This window comes from Eubalaena glacialis, chromosome 3 (assembly GCF_028564815.1).
Source record: "Eubalaena glacialis isolate mEubGla1 chromosome 3, mEubGla1.1.hap2.+ XY, whole genome shotgun sequence".
NCBI classification, from domain to species: Eukaryota; Metazoa; Chordata; class Mammalia; order Artiodactyla; family Balaenidae; genus Eubalaena; species Eubalaena glacialis.
The window spans coordinates 58,819,775-58,841,693 of record NC_083718.1 but is presented as its reverse complement, the minus strand read 5'-3'; the positions used below and the strand labels follow the sequence as shown (position 1 = coordinate 58,841,693).

At 37.0% G+C, this 21,919-nt stretch overlaps 1 protein-coding gene across 5 annotated transcripts in view; it reads left to right on the top strand.

Moving 5' to 3' along the window:
* Window positions 1–21,919, top strand: part of RABGAP1L (RAB GTPase activating protein 1 like) — a 655,755-nt gene that overhangs the window by 571,291 nt on the left and 62,545 nt on the right. Inside the window, exon 1 of one of the 5 annotated variants that reach the window (XM_061185691.1) lies at window positions 4,165–4,423. The exons of the other annotated variants lie outside the window; for them this stretch is intronic. Coding sequence (XP_061041674.1) covers window positions 4,313–4,423 — 111 coding nt within the window. The 5' untranslated portion in view covers window positions 4,165–4,312. Of the gene's footprint in view, window positions 1–4,164; window positions 4,424–21,919 lie in introns of those variants that run through there. 5 annotated transcript variants of the gene reach the window in all.

Below are 21,919 nucleotides of genomic sequence, written 5' to 3'. Positions count from 1 at the left end.
ACATTTTGTGACAGTCCGTTGAAATTGAGTCATGTATACCTCATGAATGTTTATATTGAACTGAATCTATTATATATTAATTGAATCTATAAAGATGTTCCTGAATGATTAGACAAAGACCACTGGGGAACGAAGAACAGTCTCTACAGGGCTTTGCCAGTACATGTGGGGGACATAGACCTTTCTGCCCTCTACGCCATATTTCTGTCCTGGTGGTTTTGTCTTCCTTTCTGTCTTATCCTGATTTTACGGCTGTTGTGATGAGAATGTTAACAAGTAGAACCTGAGGCATGGGAAAAAGGGTACTTACAGCCAGTCTTGTGAGGTGAGATCATTTTTTAATGATGTGTGATCATTTTTTAATGTATTGGCTGCTTTGATGGTGGATAAAAAGACTACTACTCCCATAATTAAACTACATTGCTTTGCTGCATTTGGGGAGAACACAGAAATTGAAAAAAGTTCACATCTTATTCAGGCTTCTCTTGATTTTTGTTTTGGCTCTTTCTAAATTTGACACTTGAGAATAGATGTTCTCTGAAGGCCAGGAATGGTTTATTAGACTCACTCATTTAGTATGACCCAGGTATGTTTTTGTTAAATAGTAATAATCCTAGAAGAATGGCTGTTGGAACAAATCAGCTAACAGAGTAAAATCTGTGTAAAAATTTTAAAACAGCATTTAAAAATATTTGGAGATATTTTATTTGTTTATTTGTTCTTATCTTAATGAGATCTAGAGAGGCTTTTGAAAATTATTTTGTAGGCAGTTTGGCTTCTGAATAGAAAGACTGTAAAGAGTAGCTAATAAAAAGTGTAGCAACTGTCCCCAAATCCTCTTTTAAAAGCAGAAGAGTTGATATTAGAAAATCCACATTAGGGTACAAAGTAGACTGCATTTGTCGGGACACATTATAGCAACCCTGGGGGGACTTTCTTAACATCTGGGATTACTGTTCCCCTTTGTTTTTTATTCTGATAGAGATTAAAAAGGTATTTTCACCTTCAAATCCCCCAATAAGCCTATTTAGTGGAGGGAAATAGGACACACTGCTTTTGACTCTTTCTGAGCACACTGAGCACACGTGAAAACCTCCGATATATTCCATCCCTCTCAATTTACATGACCATGAGGAAACTGAAACCTCCGGAGGTTAAATGACTTGCCCTGGGACAGACAGCTAGATGGTTCCTGCTGGAACTGGAGCCCCTCTGTTGGTTACCGCGAGTGCCTTGTTTTCTGCTGCCTGTTTGATACCCAATCCTCTCCTGGTAAATTTTAGCAGCAGCTGGTGTTGTCGGCACTTCACTCCTTGATCTCAGGTAATTCCCCACCCCCACGCCTTTTTTCAGTGGAGCTGCACAGTGTTAAGTCGAGGACTGCAGAAGCTCAGGTGGAAACCATCCGGGGGGGATCAGTGGGTCTCAGTTCACCGGGAAAAAGGCAAAAGAGTAAGAAAGATGTCTTGCAAGGGAGTGAAGTACTGTATGTAAACATGGCTGTGTACAATGACTCCTGAAGTTTGGGAGGGTACGATAGCTGTTATTTCTGACACTGGAGAAAATATCTTTAGGAAAAGAGAACACAAAGACAATTTTTTAAATAGATCATTGGTTTGCAAAAAGTATGCTTTTTGTTGGAACCACAAATATACATTTAACTGTATGACAAAAGGAACATTTGAATTTTTGCTTCCCAGACTCTGAAGTATGGAGAAACATTTAAGGGTGACAAAAAATGAAGGATGCCCATCAAACTTAGAGGAGTCTTGCTCTAGAAAACATATGCACTGTGGCTATGAGAGAGGACTTCTTGGATTTAGGCGTGAAATGTTAATAATTCTAAGGCACTGTGGCTAATTAGAAGAGTCTTTTGAAGGTAATAAATCAGAAGCATTTTAAAGATACCTAATTGTTTACCTAAGAACCTGTGTGGAATTCTCAAAGGACTTAATTATTTGAAATGGTTAGCTTTTGTTTTTGTAATTTTAAAACTGTCTTTACAGCCTTTATGTTTCTAAAAGTGTTTTGAACTCTTATAGCCCTGATGCCTTAGAAGTTTTATGAGTTTAACACACAGCACCTAAAACTATTTGATACTGTTTTCCCTGGCCGTTTTTTTTTTTTCTTGGTTAAGAGTGTTCTTAACCAAGATGATTACCTATTGTTACACCGAATGTGCTCTCCCAGGGTGCATAGGCAACTGCTCAAATGCGGTTATAATTCTTGTTTGCCCCTGGGTGGTTGCCAGCAGGGAATAAGGCATTATGGGAAGTAGTTTCTTTACCTTCCACAACAGGTGTCTTTGTCAGTGCACCTGAGTCAGATATCATTGTGGAAGCACTGAGTCACTGGAGCAAAGGAAAATATGAAAGTCAGAGGAATTGCTTTCACAGCTAGAAAATGGTCCTGCAAGATAAATCGGAAACCTTCCGGTGCTAGTGAATGCACGAAGAGATTCACAGTATCCTTTAAAGTACTTCTGAAAAGGTAAAAAGGAATTGAAAAGGTATGAACTGCCTGACGCTTTATAATACCTTGTCTCCTGATGATCATTTAATTTTTACCTGGTTAGTCAGCGTTAAGATGAATGTGCTGGAAGAATTTTTAAGGAAAATAATGCTTAACAGGCAGAGCTGCATTGTAGGGAAAAAATGAAGTGAAAATGCTTTACCAGCTCCAACAAGGGTCAAACTCAGTTTGAAGCGGTTTTAATCTTGAGGATTTATTTAAAGTATTGCATTTTCTGTTTAAATAAGCCTATTAGTCTTGCTTCTGTTTCCTAGCAATAAGGTGTTTTCCCCCTTCCGTGTATGTGTGTGTGCGTGTGTGTGCGCGTTTGTAATCTAGAATGCTATAGTATTGCAAAACTCTTCTAATCACATTTAAATGGAACCAGGTACTATTTAAGTAATCACGTTCATCTAGGTGGAAATACTTTAGAAAAACAAGGAAAAATAGACACTATAAATTTCATTCCAAGTTTTGTTTTCTGAAAAGCAGACTTAGACAACGTAATACTGCTATTGGTAATTAGGACTAAAAGTTCCAAACAGTATCTGTATTTGATTGTAGACAAACATTGCCAAACTAATTTCTAATTCTAATAAATAATATTTCTCTTGGTACTGCAGTGTCATAATCTATAAAAAGCAGAGAAGATAATAGCTTAATTAGAAATACTGGAAAGACAACTTTTGGTGGAGCTTTATCTGTCCTCCCCCCCTTTTTTATTTGCTTAATACTTTTCCCATGGAAATTAGCATACATTATATTTCCTGGTGATTTAGGCAACCTTGTAATGATAACTATGGGCAGCTTTCACATTTTTCATCAGGGCACATTGAGGTTCTTTTACGGTCTCCGGCTGTACTTTAAAAAAAATGCTTCTGGTGGCTAAGGCACGAATGGTTCATTACTATCTGCTGATTTGGGTAATTAAAAGAAACCTCTAAGCTTAAAAATAGAGACCAAGAGAACATCTATCTCTGGGAGAAAAATAATCAGTTTAGAAATGAGAACCTTGTGTTGCTTTCAGAATAACAGCAAAAAACTAAGCTCTCAATATCAAGAATTCTGTTTAATATAGTCATGTTTTTTTAAGTGGGAGAAGAGGAAATGGTTATTCACTGATATTGCAGTCCCTGTTTCATTTTTATATTTTGGTACTTTTTTTCTTAACAGAAATACTCAGAGGGAAAAAAGAACCCTTTTTTTTTTTTCGTACTTCAGGAGATAATTTTTAACTGCACCAAGAATTCTATAAATTCTGAAAAACTAAAGGCTGCCATCTATTTTCTATGAATGTGAAAAAATAAGCAGTAAGAAAATCCACTTCTCCTCCAAGAAGAAGAATCTTGATGTAATACTGAAGTAAGAAGATAAACTAAAAAAATTTCTAATTACCAAGAACATAACAATAAATCAAGTTTTGTGTTTTTTGGCTTTTGTTTTTCATTTTTGCTCTGGGATATTTCCACATAGGAGACTTTTATTTCTCTTTTTGAAGTCTAAAGAAGATTTCCAAAAACTGAATTTTCCCAGATGCTCTGTCAAGAATGCAGAAGGTGTTTATAGTGTATACTTCCTCCATAGATAAGAGACCTCTCTCAGTTTTCTACTGGGGATGAATTGCTAGACAAGCCTATGATAGCAGCTGCTTTTTTTTTCTCCTTCTGGAATTTTGACACTCCACCCCCTCAAACTCAGGTGGGTGTGTGCATTGGCACTGAGCTGCAATAGGATTTTCCCTTGGATAGTCTGGTCTGTAGCTGGGGCAGCAGCTGCTGCTGTGGAAAGGCCAGCTGGCAAGATGATGGAAGAAATCTCCATTATGGTAGCCTATGACGCCCATGTTTTCAGCCAGCTGCACGATGAAGACTTCCTCACTAGTCTGGTGGCCATCAGCAAGCCCAGGTCTATGGTAGGTGGGGCCTTGCACACTACTCTGGGGCTCTTTTTTCTTTTCTAATATGATAGTTATACTCCTGTAGCAATTGAGGCATAACTTCCTGGGAATTAAAATAGAAGTATTGCTGTTGGCGTTGTTACAGCTACAACAAGGTCTACAGGTTTTCAAGGATTTATTTATATAACTAAACACTATTATACCTTAATAGTACATTTAAAAGTGTCCTAGGAGTAACACTTAGGTTAATGCTTTCTTATGTAGTGAGGTTGAGAGGAGTTTTATAGTGCCAAACATAAATTTGTCCCACATGTTTGCCTTGTATGTATGTGTATGATTGTTAGGTGAAGGCTACCTACATTTACACACGTATAATTCAGTCTTTCTGGTGTGGAGCATTTTTACCAGTGGGCCATAACATAGACATTAAGAATTGAACTATCTAAAAATCAAATAACTCTCAGAGTCTTTACATTATTACTAAGAACTATTGTGAGTATAATTTTAGTTGGGATTTGTAAATTTTTTTTTAACCATTCTCCAAGAGTCTTAGTTTGTATGTCCTGGCATAATAGAAAAACGAAGTCCTTGCGAGTGTTTGTTATTTCTTCTCTGTAGATGTCATCCTTATAACGGCCATTGATCCATACCTTTTAACAAACTTTCCTAACTATTGTTGTAGTAACCTCTTATTTATTATATTCAGTAGTACTCATCACAAGCAACAGAATGAACAAGTATATCATAACGATTACCTTACTAGTATGAAATCCTAATTCTCTATTTTAAGACATGGGAACCTTAAACATAATATGGCAATTTCTTCAAAAAATATATTGCAATGAAAAAAAAAGGGTGGGGGGGAACTCATAGGTTGATTTAAAAAGACTTAAGGGTTATATCAGCCTGATGCAGTGTACTGACATTGTTTCAGTGCTGATTTGAACACACCATAAAAAAATCTATAAGATAATCAGGGAAAATTTGACCACTGATTAGGTATTTAGTGATATTAGAATTATTCAATTTTTGTGTATGCAGTAATATTTTGATTATGTTTAAAATGATGATTTAGAGAGATTTATGGATATAGTTAATGATGATGATTAAGATAGGTAGGGATAGTTAATGTCTGCAAAGATTCAAAATAATCTAGTAGAGGGGTTGGTGATGTGGGTGAACTAAATAAATATGTGTTGATAATTGTTGAAACAGAAGATGAGTACACAGGGATTCATTACACTCTCTCCTTTTGTAGATGTTTATAGCTGCAGTTTAAAAGAATCAGCTGGACAAAAAAAAGCAAAAGCAAAACAAATACAAAACCATAATATACTTCTGTAAGTGTTCATTAATAAAGAAATATCCAGCCTATTGCATTCTTTTCCTATTTAATATAATTTCTATTTTTATAATTATATATATTATATGGAGATTATTGCCAATTTTTAGTTAACCATAAATATTACTATATATACCAAGTCAGGATAGGTTAGTTCACAGTTGTGGATAATCTTTAAGCTTCATTTTAGCCATTAATTTCACAATATTCCATCATGAAAACTTAACCAAAGAATTCAGAATTCTATTTCACTTTTTTCTGATGGTCCTATAAAGATCTTCTTAAGGGGTCTGAGCTGAGTCTTCAAAACCTTATAGGAATTTTCCAGGCCAGAGGGGAGAAGAAACAAAAACAGGGAGATGTAAAGTGACACAGTGTAGAGGACAGAGGAGGTTGAAGAGGTAGGCAGTGAGCGGGTCATGGAGAGCATCATGTGCTCTCAATAAATACAAGACGTTGTGGGGTGTGCAGGGTGTGTGCTCACACATGTACAGGAGACAGGAAGAGAGAAAATGAATGAATGAATGAATATTAATATGCTTACCAGAGAACATTCTTCCATATTCTACATACTGATATATGTTACACCTTGATGCAATTCCAGCTCTCCCAAAGGGGATTTAGCCCTGGAGTTTATTTGATATGAAATTTGGTCACTAATATTGAAAGTCTCAGAGGTGTGATAAGGACACAAAATACTGCTCTGTACACCAAACTTTTAAATAGTATAGACGTTCGGGTGTTAAATTTAATTGCAGAACTTTCTGGAGATACTGAGTTTTCTTTATCAGATTTGAAATTTGAAATAGTTTATTTACTGGTAACAGCTTTTGGAGGTGGTATTTGGTTTTAGTTTATCTGGGAAAGTTATACTAAAATTGTGGTAAGATAAAATATTTATCATTTGCTTTTGATTCCGTATTGAATTTTTTGCTTTGAGATGAACCCTTTAAATTGTATGAAAGAGATAAATACTCAGATTTTCTATAGAATAAAATAAATTGCTTCGCAATATGATTTATTACTGTACTGCAAAGCAAATTATATTCTTGCTAACATATAAAATCCCCTCGGTTTATGTTGACTATTGCAAGGGTATTTAGAAACTTTCTTAGTACAGAATTAATTAAATATCTTTCTGTAATTGGACTTTGTTTCATAATAAGTGTTATCTTGATTCCTTAAATGGTAGAAATCCCAGTAAGTACAGTGTTTTTGGTGTGGACACTGAATCTTTTCATGTTCATAAGTAGCTCTGTGGCTTTCTGACTTTTTTTTTTTATAAATTTATTTATTTTGTATTTTTATTTTTGGCTGCGTTGGGTCTTTGTTGCTGCGTGCGGGCCTTCTCAGGTTGCAGTGAGCAGGGGCTACTGTTCGTTCGGGTGCACGGGCTTCTCATTGCAGTGGCTTGTCTTGTTGTGGAGCACAGGCTCTAGGCGCTTGGGCTTCAGTAGTTGTGGCATGCAGGCTCAGTAGTTGTGGCATGCGAGCTCTAGAGTGCAGGCTCAGTAGTTGTGGCACACGGGCTTAGTTGCTCCGCGACATGTGGGAACTTCCCGGGCCAGGGCGAGAACCCATGTCCCCTGCATTGGCAGGCAGATTCTTAACCACTGCGCCACCAGGGAAGCCCTTTCTGACATTTTTGATGGAGACACATAGTGAAAAATATAAGACACTGTACACACAAGACTAAAAGAAAATTTGACTAAACCAGGTGATGTATTCAATTTTTTTTTCCACTCTGTTATATTTAATTGTTTAAAGGCTAGTTGTGAGCAACCATTAATTTCAGAAATGTCTCGATTCACACTTTGAAAAATATGGCTATATCCTATTGATCCTTTAAAAATGAATGATATCGCAGGAAAATTACAGATCCCTTTATACAGGTCCTTTTCATAAATGACAGATAAGAAAAAGGATAAGGAAGCCAAGCATAACTTCTCTTATTATCCAGATCATCCACACACACAACATAAGATTACGTGGATCAGTACTGTATTTGCTAAGATAAACTAAACAAAAGCCTAGAGTCACCACTAGCAGAACTTAACAACTTTTAAATTACAGCATGAATAAGTTGGTATGTAAGGTGAAAATCCAGTCTAATCAAAATGACTCAAGCATTGATAAAGCTGCCTCATTGGGCGCAGTATTCTTGCCTTTCCTTAAATCCAACAGATTACTTTTTCTTTGGTTGTTCACAGGCTTTGGTTGTTAACTCTTGCATTGTGAGACAAAACTGTACCCCTCCCCTCAATCCTTCCCTTAGCACAAGTGCTCACACAAGGAATAATAAGTGAAGGAGGGAGTCTCTGAAGTTTTCCTCAGTCAGGACCTACTGTCTCCTAGTGGAATGGCCAGCATTCCTCTCTACCACCTCCACCACTTCTAATTATTTTTATATCTGACTAGTATAAATAAAGGGGAAAAGATCACACCGGTTACATTTATTATGCATTCCAAAAGAAAGCTTTGAATATGTATTTAAATTCAGAATATTCAATTTAATGTTTAAACAGTGAATAAACCTAATAACCAATGCATACTGTGTCGAGCTTGAATATTTCATGTTAAATGTTAATTTATTTTCTACTGAATTATTTCAACTTTTTAATCTATAAAGTGGTTTTGAAGGGAACATTGCTTTCCAATGTATGTTAGTAGAGGCCAGTATGTAATATTACAAACATTTTTGGGTTATTGCACGTGCTGGGTATAAATACAATATCCCTTCCCCCAAAGACCTCACGATAAAATAAAAGAGAAGCAAAATCAGTATTTATGGGGGTGATATTTACTATTTTAGGGTAGAACGAAGTGGAGAATAATTACCACTGATTGAACAGTGTGGAGGCAGAATTCCAAAGGGGGTGGAAGCAATTGAGTGAGGCTGTGAAGGCTGATCAGGTGTTTGCCAGTGAGTAGAAAGTAGTAGGACCTTTCTGAGCAGGGCGAACAGCTTGTGCAGAGGCCAAGAAGTTAACTATTTCAGAGGCTTTAAAGTTGAACAGTCCTCAGTTGAAATTTTACATCTGTTACTTACTGGTAAATTACTTCATTTCTCTAAGATTCAGTTTCCTCATCTGAAAAATGAGGAATATAGTAGCATTACATCACTAGATTACTTCAAGGATTAAATGAGAGCACTTGTATTTAGCACAGTGAAAGCTCTTACTAACTGTCTTCCCTTGTAACTGTCTGGAGAAGGCCTAGAGGAAAGAGTGGGGTGAGTAGCTAAGGTATCACAGGGATGTGGAAGAAGGCAGGGGGTGGGATGGACTAAATGGACTCGTTGGGTAACCCTGGCTAATTGCTTTGATTAGGGAATCACTATCAGGATATCAGTCCTACAGGAAACCTGAAGCCTTTTGCCATGAAGATGGTGTAGAGCAGCGGTCCCCAACCTTTTTGGCCCCAGGGACCGGTTTCGGGGAAGACAGTTTTTCCACGGGGAGGGGGTTGGGGGGTGGGTGGCGGTTCAGTGGTTCAGGCGGTAATGCGAGTGATGGGGGGGCCGCAGATGAAGCTTCCCTCTTCACCTGCCGCTCGCCTCCTGCTGTGCGGCCCGGTTCCTAACAGGCTGTGGACCGCTACCGGTCCACAGCCCTGGGGTTGGCGACGTTGGGTTGGGGGTGTAGAGGATCTTAGGTTTGAGCCTCAGGATGGTGAGAATGTAATGTGGAATTAATAAGAGGGATTTATATGGGCCAAACCATCTGCTGAGTAGATATATCAATTGCTGCAGTAATAGGCAGTAGTGGACTGACGGGGGCCGCATTGCGTGCGGAAAAAAAATTTTAAAGGGCATTACCTGCTGTAATGCCCTTTAAAAATTGAGTTGACAGGAGTCTGGACTTCTTGACACTTTGACAGTAGCAGTGTGAATAAAGAAATTAGTCCACACATGATGCTTAGTTCTTGCAGTGGATAGGTACAGTAGTATTCCTTAGGAAGAAGCAAGCAGCTGATCTATACAAGAAGAGTAAATGATTGAGACAAGTTGAAAATTACTGTAAACTTTCCACCTTATAAAATTGGAAAGACTGTTGTTGTGTCAGCTTGAATGGGAAAGTTGGATATCAAGCATGTAATGGAGAAAAGATGGCCCATTTTGGCTTTATTACGTTCCACATCTTGAAATTCTAGATCGCAGCATCACTGTAAGAGACTTGGTTGTTCAGTGGTTTGTCCATTAACAAAAACTGTTTACCCAGACTAACACATGTTTATACTCTGTTAGCACTGGATATATGTTCTTAATGGACAGATACCAAAATAGCAGCACTGTGCAGTAAAGGAAGGGAGCTCTTCAGGGAGCTCCAGTTTCTCTGTTGTGTAACTGGGAGATGAGGGTAAGCTTTCTGAAATTACTTCCTTCTTATTGGGTTGGCGCATAGATTTCATCTAGCATGCCAAATTAAAAAAAAAAAAAAATTCAGAGCAATTCCTTGTGCCAGAGACGGAGAAAACAATGAAATCAGTAGTTATTTCTAAATCTTCACTGTATATACAAAAATATTGATTAAAATAAAGCATTGCAACACCAATTGACTCATCCATATTTTAAAAAAATGTTATTATCTGAATATTTTACGTTCTCATTATTATTTAAGTGAACATATTTTGGTAGTATTTCATCAACTTCAGTTTAGCACAAGGAGCCAAATCATCCCTCATGTGGTTTATCAGTTTTGATATGAGTTAAGGTTCTTATGGTTGCAAGTAATAAAATCTTGAGCTATCTTAAACAAGGAAGGGAATTTATCATGTGGGCACCAGGTTGTGTTCCTTTAAACACAAGGGCAGGAGTTCAGCAGAGCTGGTACTAGACTGATGCTGGCAAACATTCTCCATATCTCATGCCATCTAATTAACTTCTCTCTTTGCATCTACTTTATCTCTTTCCCCAAGTTCTCTGCTTCTTCAATCCCATGGCTGAATATGGCTGCCATACAGCATTCAGGTTTATAGTTCTGTCATTTGCAGAGTTCAGTTGCTACCCCTGAATCACCACTGTAGATTCTTCAGAGAAAAATCTGAGTGTTAAGGGAGGTGACATAGTAGAGTGGAGCCCAGGAGCACAGACCCTGGAGCCAAACTGTCTGGGTCAAATCCCACCTCACCTCCAACTAGTTCATTTACTTTGGGCAGGTTACTTGACCTCTCTGAGTTTCATTTTTCTCATCTGTGAAATTGGAAGCATATTAGAAGCGCCTTATAGGATTAAATCAGTTAATACATTAAAGCACTTAAGAATACCCAGCACATAGTAAGAGGTATATGTATATAAGTTGATATAACTCCAAACTGATTCTTCCTTTACAAAATCATGAAATAAAAGATTAACATTTAGCAAGACTTTATAAATTCACTATCTAAAGATCATTTAGGTTGTTTTGCTATTAAATATGAAATTATTAAACCAGCTTCTATGATAATAATTAGAACTCTTCTGCATTTAATCTTGTTTCAGATGTTGAGAAATAATCTTTCTATACTTGATTCTGGGAGTGGGGCTGATTAGTGAGTCAATTCAAAATATTTTTTTTGGAAGGTGTTATAGGAGCAGTTGACATGAAACATATAATACATAAAATTTTTGTTTTATAAAATCATAGCTTGTCTACAATGACTGAAAAATCTTATTCTAGTTTTTTGTTTGTTTTAGCACCCATATTTGCATTCGGTTTAGTAATTAATCCAAAATATTCATTGATCTGCTCCTATGTGCTATGCTGTATTTTTGGCCCTGAGAATCTAGGTGTGAGGAAGAAAGACCTGTATCAATTGCGAATCTTATACTATTTGGAGGAGAGGTAAGACATGAATATTAGCTAATGATATCACTTATCAGCCAGTGATAAGTGTTATGCAGAGACTTAAAATGGAGTGATGTAATTAAAGTCTTTAATTGGAGGCTTTATGTTGGGTAATCAGTGAGTACCTCACTGATGTCATTTGAGATCTGAATGACATCCAAGGGAAAATAAGGAAAAAAGAGTAGCTCAGGCAGAGGAAATCTCTGAGAGAAAGGCCCCAAAGTGGTACAGAGCTTGATATATTAGCAAAACAGTAGGATCAGTGTGGTTAGAGCACCATGTGCCAAGGGTAGACAGGGGTAAGAAATGAGGCTGGGGAAGGAGGTGGGGGTCAGGTTATGACGTAGGGCTTTGTAAGTCAGAAGAAGGAATTGAGGTTTTATTCCTTATATCATGGCCTGTATTCATGTCTAATGAATCAGATTTTAGACTTGGCTAACAGAAATTTTAAATGATGATTAAATTATTAGAGAAGCCAGTATTACATCAAAAACTCACCACAGAAACTAACACACCATTGTAAAGCAATTATACTCTAATAAAGATGCTTAAAAAAAATAAATAAAAATTTTAGGACACTGCTAGAACCCAAAGCAAAATGTTCATGGAAATCCATCGGTGGATTCAGGCATATGCTAGTTTTAATTCCTATTTATGCTGCCCTGTGATTACTCATCTGGAAAAAATGAAATGACCCAGTTGTCAAAATCAAGAAAGAGTTTTTCAAAACCAAAGAAAAAAATAGACATGAGGCAGAGATCTTTTCAGGAAAAAAAAACCCCAAAAACTCACCACAGTGCTCAAGCTCAATATGAAATCAAATTGTAGCATTCAAATTCAATGCAAGGACTACAGGCTGGCTTATGAACGGGATTTGCAACAAAACAAACAAAAATAACACCGTTGCTCTGATTATTGTAATACCCACAATAGAATTTCTAACAGGCTGAAATAGTGAAGAAACCCTCTTATCTGACACAGCCAGGCCTGTAGTTGGTTGGTTAACAGAAAATGTTGGTTTAGGTGAAGCATTAAAAATAGTACATACTAACTCACATAAACATTTATTTTAATTTAAAGCGTAAATACATATTTATTATCAATTTTGTTATAGGGCCCTTGATGCCTTTTCTTTGAATAGGAGTTCTGAAATACATAACGCTTTGTCATTTCAGTTTCCTGAAGAGAGGCAATAAATTAATAAACTCATGAAGCAATCTAAAGCAAACTTTACGGAGTTTTTTTAATAACTATTTTTACCTCTTCCATGGTGGCACTGCCACCATTTAATGTGACAGTGACTTTTGTATTTAACCAGTCATCTTTGTTGTCTGTCCAAATAGCTCAACTTAGTTTTTATAGAAATAGCAGTTCAGTTTCTTTTCACATTCATTTTATTATGATCATAAACATGTTTGGGAACCAGTGCAATTAACTCTTTTTTAAGCATAAATTCAGTTGTGGGAACAGCCTAGTAGCCACAGGAGTTCAGCATGCCCAGAGTATCAGATTTCTTTGATAGAGAGAATCGAGAGCATTAGTTAGTCAGTCGAGGTTTTTAAAGAGTATTATTTATCATATATTCTTAGTCAGATATTGCTGCATAGCAAACGACCATAAATCTTGGTGGTGGCAGATAATAATAGGCATGTATCTTTTGCCTTATGAGTCTTTGGGTGGCAACATTTGGCAGAACATGGCTGGGCATACTTGGGCATGGCTGAGCTTACTCGGCTCAGGACCCAGATTTGGTTAGATCTGTTGTTCCACACCTCTCACTCTTCTGAGATCAGCAGGCTCTCTGGAGTGTGCTCTTTTCATGACAGAGTTTAGAAGTTCCTAGAGTGGTCATTGGGAACATTTGATGGCTCTTAAAGGCCTAGGCTTAGAGCTAGCACACTTTGATTTTTGTCCATGTTCCATTGGCCAAAGCAAGTCAAAAGGCCACTTCCAACATAGTGGGGCAGGAAAGTATACCCCATCTTAGAGGCTGGAGGAGAGGAAAACCAAATATTTGCTGAACAATCATCCACCACATGTATAATAATTGACTTTTTATGTAATCATCATGGTTAGGCTAGCTATCTAAAATATATAAACACTGTGTTTCTCAACAGCATGTATAGTTTATATTCACCAAAGCTGTATATCCACAGATTTGTCATCAGAAAATGACATATACGCATTGAAAATACAGTAAAACCTGATTGAAATTCAAGCTTAGCAAACACTCTATTACCCTTTTTCATTTTTCTTGGAACTTTGCAGTGGATCAGTACTCTTCTTTCCTGTCCCTCCCAAACATGATTAAAAACAGAAATCTCTTTTCTCCAGTGAGATTCCTTGTGTGCCACCCATGGAATTGTTGGCATTGTTATTCCAACCTTTATAGCTCAGGGATTTTTAGCAGTTTTGTGGTCACGGTCTCCTTTTGCAGTTTGGTTAAGTCTATGGACCCCTTATCAGAAAACTTTTTAAATGCATAAAATACACTAAATTAAAGGAAACCAATTATATTGAAATATAGGTATCAAAATAGAGAAAAATAAGATTTTTGAACATTGAGATATAACATTATATTGGTTTCAGGGGTACAACGTAATAGCTCTACATATGTATATATTGCAAAATGATCAAAATAAGTCCAGTTAACTACACATAGTTTATTTCTTTGTGATGAGAACTTTTAAGATCTACTCTTTTAACAACTTTCAAATATACAATAGAGTATTATTAACTAAAGTTAATGTTTCAACCCCAGGGTTTATTTTATTCCCAGGACTTATTTATTTTATAACTGGAAGTTTATGTCTTTGGACCACCTTCACCCATTTTGCCCACTCCCTACCCCCCAAAATCAGATTTATGATACAGTAATATGTGCTTTTTTTAATTAACACATTAAATAACAAGATATGGTAGCAAGTAGAATAACTACTATAATTCTAAAAAAGTCATAAATATAGATAGTATTTTGAGATATATGCAATTACTGTAATGTGAATGAAAATATTTGTAAGGTCTATTGATGACAGAATCACAAATACTGCAGTGGATTGTTGCCTACATTGATGATTTAAAAGAGCTGATAAATTTCAGAGGTTCAGGAAAATAAAGATATTTTTTCCATCCAAGCTCAAGGACACTGAATTCTCTCCATAATTCCCTAAAATAACATTTAACTTATATTTTCTGAGATATGAAGGTAACTTTTCCTTTCCTTATGGCCACCTAGGAGAAATTTGACCATGCCCGTCAGTTTTTGTCTTCTCCTTCTTGAGTATATAGAAAAATACTTGTGAAACTTGTGTGATTATTTGATTAGTCTCTCATTAACGTGTAACCTCCATGAGAACAGGGCTATGTCTTTTTTTTTTTTACCATTTTATCTGCAGCCCAGCATTGTGCCTGGTGCATTGTATGCTCTCTGTACATATTTAATTGATAGTATTGGGGAGAAAAAAATGAAGCACTGCATAAGTATAATCATGGTCTGCAGTGGATAATATGTTTGTGACAATTGGATGCATTCATAAATATCTGTACACATAAGATAGGGAAAGTTATTTTTAAAATCTTTTTATCCTTAGACTTTTATACTAAATTCTTATAAAATTGATTGTAGAATTAGGTTAGAGTCTAGCTGAGTACTTAAATATTAGTTCTTAACTGTTAAAAAATAATGCATTGCTTATTTCTGTTATGGCTTATTCAGTGGCTCATTTAACATGCGTACCTCCTATGTGCCATGCACTGTGTTACCCTTTAAGGTACCTTCCAAGAGATAACAGTCTAGTTTGGGAGACAGCCATGTAAACAGTTATTATGAAGCAGTGATGTGAGCACTCTTAGAGATGGGTTAGATCCCTGCCTCTCCTTTTGTGTGCCTGTCACATCCCCCGCCCTAGGCGCTCACTGAAATGAGATATTCTATCTGCTTTTCTGAGTTGTACCTTGAGGTTCAATGTCCTTGCAGGTTGTTTGTATTTCCCCTCTCTACCTACCACAGCACTTGGCACAAAATATCTGCAGTCCAATATTCTAATGAATAAATGAAGGAGATGATGGAGGAGAGTATGGGAAACAGAGATACTATCGAAAGATGTGAACACTTTTTTTAGCATTTTGATTTTTAAACTTTTACAGTTTTACCTTTTGAATAAGTAGTACATTCACATGGTTTAAAATTTCAGTAAGTATAAAATGGTATCCAGTGAAGTTTTTCGTGTTGTCCCAGTGAAGTTCTTATTATTCAGAAGTATCCTTCCAGAAATATTTTATGCAAATACAAGCAAATTTGTGTGTATTCTTCCCCTCCCTTTTTACAGAACTTTTGGTGTCCCATTATTTTCCTTATTTTGCTTTTCTCACATAACAATATGTGTTAGAGATTCTTCTATGTCAGTACATCAAGGATTCCTTATTTATTTGATAGCCGCATAGTATTTCACTATTTTTGTAATATGTTTAACCAACTCCCAATGTATGTGTATGTAGAGTTGTTCCCAGTATTTTGCTGCTACAAACAATGGTGCTGTAAATAATCTTTTTTATGTCATTTCACAAAAGTGTGAGAATATCTATAGGTTCAATTCCTAGGAGTGGAATTGCTAGGTTGAAGGGTGTGTGTATTTGTAATTTTGATATATAGGGCTAAATTGCTCTCCTTAAAAGATGTATCATTTCACCCACCAGCAATGTATTTCTGTGCCCATTTAAAGATGGAAACTTCTGAGCAACATTCTAAAGAAAAAAAGTAGAAAATTTTCAGGTGGTCACGTGGAGAGGAAGGATGTTCCAGGTAGAGGGAAGAACACTTTCAGAAGCACACAGTAGTGAGAAAAAGGTAGCACGTCTGGAGATTTCATCTTGTTCCATCTGGCTAGCATATGAGAGGAAGGCCAGGAAGTAGTAAAAGAATGGGAGTTGGTCATGAAAGGTTTTGTGTGTTATGCTAAGGGACCAATATTTTTAATTCTAGACAAAGGTTTTGAGTAGGGAAATGATGTACTAAAGTTGATTAACACATATTACAGAAAGAATAGCTGTTTGTATCATTTATTTAAAGTGAAGCATACCAAATAAGTCTATTCCCTAAAGATCTTGCAACTTAAAGGTTTTTTTCTCTCATTAATGAGTAAAATAATGTTGATTACACAAAATTTGGAAAATAACATATAAATAAAAACTAAAACAGAAATTACTCAAAATTTTATCACTCAGAGATTCTCTCTATCCAAAGAACTCCTGTGGTCCTTAAAACAATAAAAGAAAATCAATATATGTATTAGGTTAAAAAAGACAGACAGTGATTTCCAAAGACAGCCACTTGTTAAGAGATTCTTGTAATTTCTTCCAGAAAGAAAAGAAAAACTAGTAATTATTCCTGCGTAAATCACAGCATAATTGTTAATGTAGGGATATATAATGAAGGCCTTTTCTTAAGCATATGGGTGCCTTTTAGAGACATAAAGAACCATTTTGTTTTTATTTTCTTTAAGGGCCTTACTACAACCTTTGAAATCAGTGGTCCCCAACCTTTTTGGCACCGGGGACCAGTTTCGTGGAAGACAGTTTTTCCACAGACTGTGGGTTGGGGGGCATGGTTCAGGCGGTAATGCAAGCAATGGGGAGCGATGGGGAGCGGCAGATGAAGCTTCACTCACTCCCCCACCGCTCACCTCCTACTGTGCAGCCCGGTTCCTAACAGGCCTCGGACCCATGCTGGTCCTTGGCCCTGGGGTTGGGGACCCCTGTTTTATTTTTTAAAAAATATTAATTAATTAATTAATTTATTTGGTTGCCCTGGGTCTTAGTTGTGGCAGGCGGGCTCCTTAGTTGTGGCTCGCAGGCTCCTTAGTTGCGGCTTGCCAGCTCCTTAGTTGTGGCACGTGAACTCTTAGTTGCGGCATGCATGTGGGATCTGGTTCCCTGACCAGGGATCAAACCTGGGCCCCCTGCAGTGGGAGTGTGGAGTCCCATCCACTGTGCCACCAGGAAAGTCCCTTGGGCACCCCTGTTTTAAATGAATCCTGATTACATGTACTGTTTTTCCTCTTTGTGGCATTTCACTGTCAGGTACTTCTCTAATTAGGATCTCAACAATTATCAGCTGTACAAAATGTGTGGAAGGATGGTAAGTTTCAGAAAGCTGGGGTTCACAGTTCATACTCCGTAGTCCTCTTGTGGAATAATCCTAGTATTAATAGCCAAGTCTTCCACTTGTAGGGTCTGTTGCAACAGTTTGTGGCAGATCCTTTCCACGCTGTTCTTTGAGAATAGGATTTGAGAAACGTCATCTCCAAGTCACTGATGCTCTGTTTAAATGCATGTGTCCTACCAATGCATGCTTCACAAGTACCTTCAAATAATTTTTTCCCTCCTTGATTAGATCCTAAGAATTATAAACGGAAGGGGAGGAAGGTCCTAGGTGCATTTACTGAGCTGTCTATTAAAGAACTCCAAGCTGGTAGATTGTGACAATAATTCTGATGTTTTGGGATTCAGTATATCCAAGATAGTGGTAAACCATACATATACACATGTGATAAATGGTGGAATCAGCAAAATCTTTCTTAATTGTTAAAAGGTGACCTTTGGTTAGAAGCCCAAAAGCTCTGCAGTGCCCTCCAACCTAACAGACACACTTACGTTAATTTGATTCCTTCATGTAAAACGATCATTTTTATCGCTCCTGCCTGAAAGGTGCAAATTGCTTTCTCTCTTGGGTGTAGGCTGTTCAGCTTTCTTCTTATTAAAGAGACACAAGATTTATGTCCATTTAGAAGATTAATGTCACCTGTAAATATGTAGTCTAATTTGTCATTGACTTGAGCTCTTCAAAGAAGAGATGAAAAACAAGGTGTAACTTAGCACTCAAGACTGTTACAAACAAGAATGAGATGTTTTCAAGGATCAGCCTTCCCAGTGATGGAAGGCTGCAGAGAGGATATGAGAGAAGGCTGGGGTACATCTGAATATATTTTGTCTCATTAAGACGGCCATGACTGAGGTGGCTGGACTCACAAGTTCATTTTCCTCCTAAGAAGGACTTTCACCTATTTCCTCAGGAAGTGAGCACTCTTTATAATCATTGATGGAAGTGGAGCTTAGCACACTGCATTCGATGCAAGAGGGTTGAGACTGGACCCAGGGGAGAAAAGAGGTCATTTGTTAACAACACTTGCCAAGACACAAGGACTTTTTCTCAAACCTTACCAGATCAAAACATGGTAGAGAGTCTACAAAATTGGTCAAATAAGTAAATGGAATAACTGAATGAAACTATTCATTTCTGTTAATTAGAAATAATAGAAACTGTCCCAAGTATTTTCTGCAGAGTTGAGAATGGAGTACTGAAAATATTTAAAGGGTATACAAATTTGAAGTGATATTGGTATCCCACAGTAAATTACCATTCGTCGTCTCCCCTAAGCAATCTTCAAGGGGAAAACAGAAATTAAAATAATGTAAAAGGTACTAATTCCATCCAGAGTGAAATGAAGGCATTCACCCTACTCAATCTTTTAAACTATGTGGAAGTTTTTAATATATTGTACATATTTGAACATGATAGAAAATGACTATGAATTTATACTGAAAAATTTCACTCACCTGTGACCTATTTAGACCAAACCCATAGGATTCAGCTTGCTTCTGGCCTCAGGAGTCTGGGCCCAGCTGTGCCAGGATAAGTGTGGCAATGACTGTGTGACCACAGCACTGCTGACATTAGACTGACCCATCTTGCTCTAAGTGCCTCAGTGGCCCAGCTGCTTGTATAATTGGTCTTCCTCAGCTTTTAGAGAATTTTTCATAGAACAGTAAAATGTACTTGCCTTTGGTACTCCCTACAAAGAGAAAGAATTAATTTCCTTTTTTGATTCTGCACTGACTTCATGTTAAGAGGTTTGGAGTGAGAATAGGAAATTAGTACACTCGCAAATTAAGATGGAAGGGAATTGACATAGTAAGGAACTTAGAGGGGTCAGGGTCTAGAAGTCCTACACTGTTGTAACCTGGGTTGCATCTTAATAGTGCTAAAATGACACAATAAAAAGAATCACACATTACTTTTTAACTTAATTTAATTCACTTAATTCAGTATTCTTTTTAAACTCATTTAATCTTAACAACAAAATTCTAGGCTTATTTTACAGATGGTCAGGCTGAAGCACAGATTAAGGTAACTAGCTCAAGGACACGCTGCAGGAAAGTAGTAAAGTCAGAATTTGAACACAGGCTCCCTGGCTCTAGGGCAGTGCTCTTCATCATTATTCAAAATGCATGGCGTTATGCTTTGTTCTCACTCATTACTTATACCGAATATTCCTTTGATTATATACCCCTTTAATTATCAGAATCCTGAACTTTGCTACACTTCAGCAGTTTCTAAGGAAAGGTGATCAGTTAGACATTAAACCGATAATTAACGTTTCCTTAATTTCTGTAGCATGGATCTTGAAGGCGAAAGATTGCTCTAACGATGATTAGTACTGTCTATTAGATTTTTATTCACTTTCTTTCAGGTATGTGGATATTAAGGTAAACGTGCTTATTTAAATTCTAAAAGTTCCATGTTTGACTCTGCATTCTATACATGAAAAGGGAGCCTTGTTCTTCTTATAGCAAGCATACTTACAAAGAATAAGTAAACCAGTTAACAGTTCTGTCTATTTTGAATTTCTCTGACTGTGGAGAAGGCATATGCTAATGAGAAAGTTATTGTTCAAATGTAGAACTGCTGCCGTCTTACTTGAATCTCATTTTTTCAGTCTATTTATTCAAATAAGTCTGTGAACTTACTAGTGTAATAGGAAAAAACTTTGATAGTCTAGAAACTGGCAGTTTAGAAGAAGATCAGACAGGTACAAAAGTGGCTTATAGTAAAAATTATCTTTGGACAGTTTCTTAAAGGAAGGACACTTAATTGTATAAAGGAAATCTATTTTTTGGTAGCATGTTTATCAAATATATAGAGGACCCAATGTGGATGGCCAGTGTATTGGTTGACAGAATCAGGACCCAGAAGAGTCTGGCTGGAACAATGTGTCCATGAAACATAATAGGGTTAAGGGTAATATATGAGATTCAAATCCAAAAGAATTCTGTGTAGCATGTTAACAGCATTTGATAGGTATTTTTAGTAATTATAAGCTAACTTAAGCCTTTGCAAAACTGAGTATTTATTAACTACGTACTTTGAGCCCAGCAATGTTAGTGGAGTCAGTGCTGAGCTTCCATTAGAGAGCCAGGTCAGTGGGGTTCCTACCTTCATGGGGTTTACAATCTAGTAAGCAAGATAGATGTTAAACAATCTCCAAAAAAGGTTATGGGTTTTATGAAGAGAGGGAGACCCGAGTCCTAAGGGGGACTTATAGGGAGATCTAGTCCAACTTAGGGGGTCTAGGTTCTGTGGCAACATATAGGGAGAAGTAATCTAAGTTTGAGATCAGGGAGACCTGAGGGATGAGTCGGATTTAGTCAACTGAAGAGAATGAGGGTAAGGGGAAGAGTGTTCCAGTAAGAGGAGGAAGCATATTCTAAGTCTCAGAAATGAGCAGAACAACTTAAAGAAATGGAGCGGAGAGTGCTGGGTGAGGGAAGCAAGGAATGGCTCAAAATTAGGCTGGAGAAGAGAGTGAGAACCAGATCACGAGGAGCTTTAATAGCCACGTTAAGGAAATCGGACTTCAAACACAGGGCGATGGAACACTTTCTAGGTTTTCAGCAGGGAAGACATTAATTTTATGACACTGTCAAAAACACTAGGCTAATGATTTAAACGTGGCAATCCACTTGACCTTTCTAGTTCTAAATTTTCTCATCTTTAGAGCGAGAGACTTGGGTTAGCCCTTTCAGATCAGAGATCTCTAATGTGCGTGTAAACATCCTGAAAGTATCATGTCTAGGAAGAAGTAACACAGTATTTCTCATCTGCTCTGCTCTGATTCTATTTTTCTTCCTTTCAGATTGGAACATAAATTTTGTTATGAAGCATATTTTAGTCAGTATTTTACAGAAAGTACTCTAATGATTCCTATGATGTGGTTGTTTTTTTCTAAAACATAATTTTGTCATCATAAAGGTAATATAGATGTATTATGGAAAAATTTTAAATGTGGAAAATGAATGAGAAGGAAATCATAATGATGGATACCATGATACTAAAATACTTGGAATATAGCTAGAGTGAAGGGTACAGGCTGGTAAAACTGACCTGAAGTCTTATCGAAAGGGAAATAGTGCTTGCTGGGACAGGGGAATATTGATGGTCCAGTAATAGTCTTCAGATTTCTGAAGGAGTATTGTGTGGAAGTTGGAATAAAAGGCAGAATCATGGTT